The following is an 11,576-nucleotide window of genomic DNA, read 5'->3' as shown; positions in this document are numbered from 1 at the left end:
GACATCAGAACTAATAGCCACAGTCAGCATACTTCTCACCCAAAAATCTGTTCTTGAAAACGAAAACATTACTCTAAAAGCAAATCTTTTTCAACAACCAAAGTCAGCATCTCCGAGCTTGACCTCAACTCTTAACTAAGCAAACGCAGTCAAGCGCGGTTCAGAAGCCAATAAGGCAATTATCACAGCAGTTAACAAAAATGCCAAAAATGTAGAAACGAAATCAAAAAGAGCTATAGTTTCCAGTCTTCCAAAATCCTCTGACAATTAAAAGATGCTCAGAAAACATAACTATAATGTTGCTTCTAAAGTGGTTGGGCATTTCACAAAAAAGATCAACAGTACCACCAGTTTAACTACAATAGCAGTTAAACCAAATAAAATGATCAAAATTGAGTTTGACTCAAATGAGCACCGCAATGATCTTTTATCTAATGCAAAGCGACTTGCCTGAACAGACGAATTAAAATCTGTCTACATTCGCCCAGACAGTATACCTCTCAAACAAGAAACATTCAACAACTTAAACAAAAAGCTTGCTACTGAAAATACAGAATTATTGGCAAAAGATTCAGTCGCTCTCAACATCTCACTAGTTCAACATTCTTTAACAAGGAATTCCATTAAATTATCTTATATTTTGTGCTTCTACACCAATGCAACTCCCTGAATCCAGTACAACTCATCGAACTGTCCTTACTTGCAGAAAACAACTCTTTTGACATTATTTTTATCACCGAGACATGGTTCAATGACCAATCAACTCCCTCTCTTCCGAACTACAACCTCTATTGTTCAGAATGTCGCAACCAAATTGGAGGAGGTGTAGCTATATACACAAACAATATAATCATCTCAAACAATCTAGAAGAATCCCTACTACACAAAGATTTTATTCGTTACTATTTAGAACAGTTATGGGTCGAACTAAAGCTTCTGAATGAAACTCTGCTCCTAGACTGCATTTATAGACCTCCATCCTCTGTTATCAAAGCCTTCTAATCAATATCAATCAATATCAATCAATATATTTTTTTCGATAAAAGATCTTACAATCGAGGTCATTTACAAATAGTTAAAAACTAATCTTAAGTAAATACCATGAAATAGCTTTAATAATACAAATAACAATGATAATAATAATGATGATAAATTATAAGAATAATAAGAAAATTATATGATAATAAATCAATATAAACTTTAAAATATCAATTGAATATAATGCACAGACAGGAAAGTTACAAACAGTTATGTACTGACAAAACGTAACAGCCTACCATGTAACTTAAACAATTACTGCAACAAGAAAAAGTTACAATGTTTTAATAAATATAATAATCTTGATATCAATAATCATATAAATAAAAATAGTATAAATATTTCATTAAAAAATAACAATAAATAAACAAACAAAAAATTTTCAATAGTACTCACAAATAAAAACATGTCACCCACTTACACACAAACATTTAGTCACGAAAAATATAGAGTTTTCTCAATAAATGACAATAATAAAATAAAAAAGTAAATCATATCAAGCAAACACATATAGTCTTTCAAAAATAATAAAAATTAAAAAATATTCTTTTTCCTTTCTTCATAAACGGAGCAATTTTTATATATTTTTAAAATTCTTTTTAGTTACTTTCCATTTTCGAATGTTTTTTTTCTTTTAACTTTGTTTTTTTGTCTTTTTCTTATCTAATTTTTTTCTTTTTTTAATTTGTTTGATTTGGTTTTTAATTTTTGCTTTTTTGTATCTTTTTTTTTTCTTTTCTTCATTCTCTTTATTTTTATTTCATTTATTTTTCTTATTTTATTCTTTATCTTTCTTTTTTTTTAAATTTATTTATAAAATTCGTTATAAAAAAGCGTCCGCCATTCCGGAAGTCTCTGCACTGTCAACTCTAAGAGATTTCAAGCGCTATTTTACATGCCAAAACTTTAATACCAACCAAAAAATACAATGGTATCATCATTGCCGGTGATTTCAATTTCCCAGAAATTACTTGGACTTCCAATTCAGTTTTTTCCTCTTGTAAAATTGGTCTCAGTTATTCATTTGTCTCTCTTTTTCAAGATTGTCATCTTCACCAAATTGTCACTGTCCCTACTTTCAAACCTGCTAATTGCCCTATGACAAACCTTCTTGATCTCATCATATGTGACTCTCCACATCGTGCTAACGAAATCAATATCGGTCCTACAATCGGTTTGTCTGATCAATACCATTGCTCTATCACCAGGCATTACAAACTGGCTTCCAAAAAAGAATTCAATAAGGTTCAAAATCAACAAAGAATTCAATAATAATAATAAGGCTCAAAATCAACAAATAATTCAAAATTAACAAAGAATTCAATAAGGTTGACTGATCATCTATTTTTAAAGACTTAAACGTAGAACAATGTTACCAACTTTGGATCAACAAATAGAATGAATGTTGTATTCAATTCATCCCTCGTATAGCAAACAAACCATCCTCCAAAAAACAACCATGGTTGACAATAGAACTATTATCTCCTATTCGTCTTAAAAAATCGCACTGGGCTCGTAACGTCAGTTCAAAATGAAAAACCATTTCCCTAGTTTCAGAATATAGAGAAACTAGAAAGTTTGTTAAAAAATTAAGTTTTTCTTCTCTAAAATCCTCCGAAGTTGCCCTAAGTGTAACCCTTAAAGACTGTTTGCATACATAAATAGTAAACGCTCTGTAAAAAATCAGATCTCATCTATTTGAATCACCAGTTCCAGTGAGATCATTAGCTCTGAAAAAATTACAATAACCAACTCACTTAACAATCAATTTCAATCAGTTTTCAGCAAAGAGCCATCCAATGACAATCTTTCCCGTTTTGATCGTAGAACTAACACAATCCTCAATAGCATATCTTACTCTGGCCACTCTAATGGAACTCTCAGCACTAAATATATCTAAATCACTTAGTGTAGACAATATCAGTCCTCACGTTTTACGCTTTTGTTTTACCTCAATATCTTCTCCACTTACTCTCATCTTACAAAAGTCATTGACAATGGTGAAATTCCAAGCTCATGGTCCAAAGCAAATGTAACACCTTTATTTAAAAAGGGCTCCAGAATCGACCCATAAAACTACACACCAATATCCCTCACCTCGATTCCGTGTAAAATAATGGAGAAATTAGTTTAGAAGGCAATCATGCAGCATCAAAAATCAAACAATCTTTTATCAAATAGTCAACATGGATTTTTAGAGAAAAAAGAATACATTACAAATCTCCTTAAAACAATGGAATTCTTGACTAAAAATATATCCAGAAAGCTACCAGTTGACGTCGTATTTATGGATTTTGCTTAAGATTTTGACAAAGTCCCACATCGACAAATGCTTTACAAATTAAAAATGTACGGAATCGAAGGCAATCTTCTCAATTGGATAAAAGCTTTTCTACTCAGCAGGTCTCAACGAGTCATCCTTGGTGACACTCAATCAAATTGGTTACCTGTGACAAGTGGAGTCTCGCAAGGATCAGTCTTGGGTCCAATTTTATTTGTCATTTTCATCAATGATCTGCCGGATTTAATAAGCAAAGAAAACAGTTGTAAGATTTACGCTGATGACACTAAAATCCTAAGCATTGTCAACTCACTTGCTGCTCAACTTCAACTCGAATTAAATATTGACCAAATTGTTCATTGGACTAAATCTTGACTCATGAAGCTAAACGCAAAGAAATGCAAAGTCATGCACTTTGAACAAAAAAAATTAACTCGTTTCAAGTACTCAATGGCGGAATTAGACCCTTGTTCAATAACTACTCGAACTAGGCCCTTGTTCAATAACTACTCGAACTACATTGGAGGCAACCACCTTTGAGCGTGACTTGGGAATTCAAATTACCAATGACCTTAAAGTAGAAACCCAATCCATCATTGCCTCATGTAAAGCAAATCAAATGCTAGGCATCTTAAAACACACTTTCCAATCTCGTAATGCTTCTTTATGGAAACAACTTTACTCCACCTACATCCTTCCTTTACTCGAGTTTGCAATTCCAGCTAGGAACCCTCATTTGGTAAAGGATGTACAAACTATTGGACTAATACAGCGCCGAGCCACAAAAATACCAGACAAACTGAAAAAGTTAGACTACAAGATGTTTATATCTTGGCCTATCTTCTCTTGTTGAACGTCGTAAGCGAGGTGACCCCATCCAAAAATATAAAATTAATAATAACATCGACATAGTCAACCAGCACTTTCCTCTCATCACAATTCTGCCATGAGCAAATCACAGAGAAAGACTTCACCGTGAATAGTACAGCAATAATTTAGCTCGTTTCCACTTTTTCAACAATCGCATTGCCAATGCATGGAATATGTTACCAGATAAAATAATCGGTTCTCCAACTGTCAACAGTTTTAAAGCGAGCCTCGATAAGCTCTAATGTTACTACAGCTCGCAGCTTTTCTTAGTAAAAGTTGCAACATGAGCTTCACAAAAACTAACTGTAATCTGACAACCTATGATTTGTATTTTGTCAATTATTTTTACTTTTGTTGTAACAAATATATACTACTATTACTACACACACACGCACACACACACACACACACACACACACACACACACACACACACACACACACACACACAAACACACACACACACACACACATATATATATATAAATTTTATATATTGCAGTCATGTGTTTACTGAATTCGCCTTTTCAACCACTAGGACGTAAACAATTGCCAATGTAACTATTGACTGTATATTCAACATTTAAATTTTCAAAACTAGATGTATTGTAAGTATTGCCCTCCAACAATTTAATAAAAGTAACGCTTAGTTTTTTCCGATTTCAGACACAATTTGTTGTAGAATATTTCATAGGTTGAGCAACGATTATTTGCAGTATTCAGAAGACAGTTGATGTCACAAACATTGATAGTATAATCTACAAGTGTTGCAACATTGAATGATTTTGTTCTACATATAACAATATCTTTAAGAATTCTTTTTGTTGCTTCACTAAAATTATTTGTATTGTGGTTTCGAATAATTAAGTCTTTTCTTTATAATATGACAACTTCAAGTTTCCTCTTGTTATGGTATTTTTTAGCGATTTTTTAAAACTAAAGGCGCTTTAATATTAGACTTTTTAATTGGTGCAACGGTAACTCAAGTCTTTTGCTTGTATCAGCGAATACAATCTGTTTTTTTTGTATTTCCTGTCTTTGTAATACAAAGATATCACATTGTGACAAAGAAAGAGATAAACTTAGGCAATTATGTTGTATTATTATGTTATATATTATATATGCATGTCTAGAATATACTTATAATACTTTAAATTACCTCAGTTCCTCAAAAACATTTTGGGCATTCTAATTTAATGCTTGCTCATAATTCTCTTCAAATTTATTAGCATGAAATAAAATAACAATAGGGGTACTTCCAGAGGAAATGGATGTAGACACAATTGCAATGTATAAATTGTGTCACTATTTTAGATTTTCATTGAATGATTTCCGAAATGTTTTTTTTATATAAGGTATTTATGAAGTATTATTCTCTTTAACTATCAGCTATCAAATTTATTAGATTGACTTGATCACCTTTTACTTGATCACTTGAACTGACTTGATCACCTTTAGCTTTAACTTGAAGCTAATGAGTTTGAACCTGAGCTGAAATGTCAGCTGCATGTTTTTTTTAATACATTTTTTTTAAAAAGATGTGTTTTTTATAATATTTTAATAATGAAGAAAATATTGGCTTTTGCCCAATATTCTTTAGATAAAAAAAAATATTTTCTTACATTACCTTAAACGTGGTAATAAACAAATGTATTATTTACTCCAATCGTTATATTTGTACCCAAAGTTCATGCAATTCTATTATACATAAGTCTCCCACTAATTCTAATAAATAAAAGGTATTGCCATTAGAAATAAAATTATATTTACTAAACTGTCATTACTAATATTTATCAAAAATACATTCTCATTGTTGAAGTTATTTTTAATTTTATCAGTATGCAAATATTGTCAGCAGTCAGTGTGCACCAAGCAGAAATATTCTTAAACATGCTGAAAAATACAAGATATACATAAGATAAAAATCACATGGAACCTATTTTTGTTCATTTAACTTGGAACCTAATATTTTTATACCAACATTTTAAAATTAAGTTATGGAAAACAAAAACGTGTTTAACTTATTATAACTCAGTTATCTCAGTTATCTCGACAAAGACTTGGTATGCTAAAAAAGACAATCAATATCATTGATGGAAAAATGGCTCTTAAATTATATAAAGTGTTTATTTGACCGCACCTTCAATATGCAGTGGCTGTTTGGCGCCTTATTTAAAAGCTAACAAAGCTTTGGTTGAACTGTTCAACGCAAAGCAAAAAAACGGGGTTCAAGCTTGGGGCATCTTCAACACTGCGAAAAGTTAAAAAGACTAAATCTACCAAAACATGAGTTTCGGCGCCTACGATGCGATCTTATTTAAATCTTTAAACTAGTTCTTCGATTAGGTATAATTAATGATATAGATTAACCAAAATTTATTGACGCCTTGTCACGTGGTGAGACCAACCAACTATATAATAGCTCAGCAAAATAATGGAGCAAACGAACCGAGCAAGTTACTTTCCACTCAACTGTATTTTCTTTTGGTTGAGGATAAAATTTGAAACGAATATTTATAAAACTGGTTGAGCAAATTAGGGTGATTTCCCTGCTCGCTGTATGTAAATATTGTATGTATATTTTACAGCTGCAACTATAACAATAATATTTTATATACGAACTGTTTCCACGACTACCAAGCAGAATCTTATTTAATAAAAATTTCCTAAAGAAAACTTATTGTGGACTTCATTAAAGATAAGAACAAGAACTGACAAAAACTTTGTATGATAAAATTTGTCAACTTACTTCTATAGAAGTTTCTTAGTTTAATTTAAAACAGCGATGTCAAACCTTTTTACAGTAAGGGCCATTAATTCGTTTCAAAATCAACTTGAAGGCCACAAACATAAAATACCCAAAATAAAAGTTATTAAATTTAAAGTTTTTTATTTAAATTTAAATAAACAGTTACACTCATAGGTAAGGTTCAAAGTGAAGTTATACAAAAGTTCGATCAATGTGAAACTTGACGCTGTTTTTTTTTTGCATAAATGATCTATGTCTGCTTTTATATTTGATGATGCAATTCGAAGGGTATTAGTAAGGTGTTCATCTGTCAATCTATTTCTCTGTTCTGTTTTTACATGCTTCATTTTTGAGAATAACTGTTCGCAGTTGTATGTGCTTCCAAAAAGTGAAAAATATTTAATATCATGTCTGCACAAATGAGGAAAAACTTGCTCATGTATTTTTTATAAAATTCTAACAATTCTACTTCTTTGTAGGCTTCTTTAAGATCTTTGTTGTTTTGCAATTCTATTAATTCCATTTGAAATTCATTTCTAACTGTCTCAGCTTTGATGGAAAATGAATGCGCAAATAAGTCTAACTCATTTTTTTCCTTTTTAAAATCACAGAATCTTGTGTCAAATTCATCATTTCTTTCTGATAATGCCTTGAAATGGACAAGTACTTTAGAACTAAATTGTTGTTTCAGAAGTTTTAATTTTAAAACATGTTTCTACATTTTCAAACAATTTACTAATAAGTTGATCTTTACCCTGCAACTTAAGATTTAATTCCATTAACATCTGAGTCATGTCAATCAAAAATGCCAAATCATTCAGACAGTCAATATTTTCAAGCAAGCTTGTGTTTTTCCCTTTAATTTTTAGAAACAGCACTATTTCAGGTAATAGTATCCAAAATCTTTTCAGAGTAGCAGCTCGACTTAGCCATCTAACCTGGCTGAAATAAATTACATCTTCAGCCTCACTAACACAACCTTCAAGTAATTGTTTGAACTGTCTGTGATTAAGGCCACGACTTCTTATAAAGTTAACAGTATGAATAACAAGTTCCATAACATTCTTCATCTCCAATACTTTTGCACATAACTGCTCTTGGTGTATAATGCAGTGATATGAAATAATTTCATGATTAATGGATTTCTTAAGTAATGCACCAAATCCAATATTTTTTTCTTGTTAGTGCACTTGCTCCATCTGTAGTGACACCACAGAGTTTCTTTTCTGGTAATTCAAATTTCACCAATGTTTTTTTCACTTCAGAGAGAATATCTTCTCCTCTTGTTGTGTCCTTCATATGATTAATATCTAACAGTTCTTCAATTACTTCAAAGTTACTAGTTATACCTCTAATAAAAATGGCTAGCTGAGCAGTATCACCTCTGTCTGTTGATTCATCCTGTGCCAGACGGGGCTTCACATTTATTTAATTTTTCTTTTAATGATAATTCAATATTTTTTGATAGATCTTCAACTCTTCTAGCAATAGTCTGGTGTGAGAGGCTAAGATCTTCAACAGTAGGTGTTTTTTCAGGACATATCTCTTTACAAAATATTTTTAAACAGTTTTTTAATAAATCTCCAGTACAAAAAGGTTTACCACTTTTTGCAATAGCTTCTGCGATTAAAAAACTTATTTTGGTAGCACTGTAAGAGTTAATCACTTTAGTTTTCATCACTGATTGTTGTGCAAGAAAAGTTTTCTTCAACAATTCAATCTTATCAATTCGAAATTGGCCTTTAAATTTGTCATTACTTACCCTATGTTTTGTAGTGTAGTGCCTGTTCACATTATAACTTTTACACACGGCAATTTTCTCCAAATTAGAAAAACAAATTAGACATATAATAGAATTACTTTGTTGATGTACAAAATAGTCAGTTGACCAAGAAGGATTATATACACGACCCCCATGACCGCTTTCAGTATCACATCTACGTCTTTTAGCTGAAGCCATCTTTATTAAATATATAAAAATAATGTTTTTTCTTTAGCGCGCGTTTTATTATTTCCAATGCGGATTTATATAGTGAAAGTATAATAGAAATCGAATGTATAATTCGAATTATAGATATATACAAATAATATGCTGTTGCTGTAGAACTTATTTTATTATTGTTATTTGAAATTTTTATTAAAATAAAAATTCAAAATTAATGGACCGTGATTTGCGGGCCATGCCATAGGCTGACGAGGGCTACCTTCTGGCCCGCGGGCCACGCGTTAGACAACCCTGATTTAAAACTAGTTAGTTACTGCTTGTTGCAATATTTTTCATTTTATTTGGTATCTAAATTTAGTTTACAAAATTAATTACAAAGTATTTTCTAGCGGAGTAAAGTAAAAGCAAATGTTTCCGCTAGATAAAACTTATTTTTTGTTTGAACGGATTTTTATTTACTTTAATTCAAATCAAAATTTAAATTGCATAAATTTAACACGAAGTTGCGCAACTTCATACGCAAAGTATAAAAAAATTTCTTGTGTTTATGTTTTTTAATATATTTTAAATGTTACATATAGGAGTAGAAAGCCACAAAAAAGAAAAAGCAAAAACTAAAATGTTTTTAAAACTTAAAAAAAAAAATTATTTTTACCAAATGTAGTTACATATAGGAATACATCTGGAAAAAAATATTAACCAATAATGCATTATTTTAACCAGATGTAGTTACATATAGAATTTTTTCAGATGTAATTACATCTGGAAACTTTTTTAGGAAGGAACTTTTTTAGATGTGACCATATCTGGAGAAAATAATTCGAGATGTTATTGAACTTGCAGAAAAATTACCAAATGTAGTTGCATCTTCCTAAAGATGTTATTAGGAATCATTGAATTTTTAGATGATATTGGTTAGATGTTGATGGAGTAAAAAAAATAAAGATTATCTTGTACAAAAGTGTACAGATGATTTTAGACTACTCCACAGATGTTGTCGGACAAATACAGTAATCTTTTATCTTAATATATTTTTATGTATTCTATTAAAAAAAAATTCTATAAACGAATAGAAACGAAGTTAAACTTCATTAAACTTAACTTTAACGAAGGTAAGGTTTAATTTATACGCATGATTGATTTTGGTCATTGCTCATCGTATTTTTTTGTATCATTAATCATGGAATTTTTTATTTTTTTTTAGATTAGTATTTTTATTGGTATGAGTCTTGTACCAAAAACATGACACTTCTTACTCTTAGGTTTCCGAAATTTAATAAGTTTTACTAAATACTAACAGCATATTTTTTTAGGGATAGAAAAGAGTTTAAAAAACAGATAATAAACCTTTTACAACAATTATTTATTTCAAAAATATTAAACACTATTAATACAATATTTACCCTTTTTAAAGTTATTTTTGAAATGTTTTCGTACTTCTTTGACTTTCCGATATACTTTTAATTTATGTTCTTCATGTGGATAGTTTTGTGCTATGTAAACCAGCATTTCAACATTTGTAGTGTTGAGATTTGATCTTGTCCAAGTGATAACTTGGCCAGCCCCAGAAAAAAAACTCTCTCAGATTATGTGGATGATCCAGGAATGAAAAACGTTTTCTTGACAACAGCCATCTTTGGATAGTCACTTGCCATGTTTTTCTAACATTACAAAGAATCAGTGCCCAAATTTGCCATAGTTTTAATTTTTAATTTGCCAAAGCTGCCAAAATGCTTTCAAGCTTAGTATCAATGTCAAATGTTTTTTGTTTATAGATCTTCCATTGTTAATCGATCTTCCAGTATCTGACTAAGTCATAGTTTGCAGTGATTGCACAGAGTCAAGTTTAGGTCATCAGCGTCTTGATTTGACATTGAATTAAGACAAGAAGATGAATCAACTTTCTCAATTTGATTGTCCGTTTCATAAATACTTTTGATGCAGTCTTTTGTGAGAACAATTTTTTTTCGATTGAGAAGTTTGCCTTTGCAGCACGGGTTAAACATGTGAGCAATGGCATTAGTGATATTCTCTGTGCGATTTTCTGGATAGTAGTCTTGGTTTGTTCATTTAGAGCTGTTTCAAACAGCCTGATTTATTTATCTTTTTTTTTATTACAAAGTCTAATTGTTGTACAGCTGTGAAGATTGTAGAGGCCTGGAATGATCATGTAAACTGTAGAAACTTTGTCAGCAGAGATTTCCAGTAAAAAGTTATGAAATTTTTGAAGAGCTGGTAGAATTTCTTTAAAGATTTTGAAATGTGTGTAATTTGGAATTTTTCACTCCATTGTGTTGCCATCTTCAATTAAGACTTTTAGTTCTTCTTTGAACCCTGGCGCTAATTTCACACACATAAACTGACTGTTACATCTGGTCGTGAAGCGTAAAATGACTTTTTTGTTTTTAATTTTTAGGTCAGTACAAGTCTTTTTAACTTTTGTACATGAGAATGTACTTTGATGAAGGTGAGCTGCCAAGTCGCTGCATTGTTTAACAGCTTCTTTGATAAGGTCAACATTGCCAATGCTCTTTGTGACAATTAAGTTCAAAGTGTGATCAACACAGTATATCTCTGTTTGCAGTTTGAAGCTTTTTTCAACAGCTAAAATGGCATTTGAACCTCTATCATTGACACACCACCTGTGTGTTCGCTCCTTTTGAAGAAGGTGGGGACCTTCACTTAGACAATCAA

At 30.9% G+C, this 11,576-nt stretch overlaps 1 protein-coding gene across 1 annotated transcript; it reads right to left on the bottom strand.

Annotated features, from left to right (window-relative positions):
• Positions 1 to 2,449: 2,449 nt before the first annotated feature.
• On the bottom strand, positions 2,450 to 8,236 carry LOC136081525 (general transcription factor II-I repeat domain-containing protein 2A-like). The gene is made up of 4 exons (XM_065798849.1): positions 8,128 to 8,236; positions 7,667 to 8,033; positions 7,369 to 7,611; positions 2,450 to 2,585 (listed from the first exon to the last, which is right to left on the bottom strand). Exons 1-4 carry the CDS (start codon positions 8,234 to 8,236, stop codon positions 2,450 to 2,452), a joined length of 855 nt encoding a protein of 284 aa, XP_065654921.1.
• Between the last annotated feature and the right edge of the window lie 3,340 nt (positions 8,237 to 11,576).

Source organism: Hydra vulgaris, chromosome 06 (genome assembly GCF_038396675.1).
Source record: "Hydra vulgaris chromosome 06, alternate assembly HydraT2T_AEP".
Taxonomy (NCBI): Eukaryota; Metazoa; Cnidaria; class Hydrozoa; order Anthoathecata; family Hydridae; genus Hydra; species Hydra vulgaris.
The sequence above is the reverse complement of the archived record's forward strand: the minus strand, read 5'-3'. Positions and strand labels throughout refer to the sequence as shown.

Coding starts and splice junctions, on each gene's coding strand:
- LOC136081525 (XM_065798849.1), bottom strand. CDS start 8,236: ATGAAGGACACAACAAGAGGAGAAGATATTCTCTCTGAAGTGAAAAAA. Junction 8,034..8,127: donor TGTCACTACAGATGGAGCAA/GTGCACTAACAA, acceptor TTATACACCAAG/AGCAGTTATGTGCAAAAGTA. Junction 7,612..7,666: donor GATCAACTTATTAGTAAATT/GTTTGAAAATGT, acceptor ACAACAATTTAG/TTCTAAAGTACTTGTCCATT.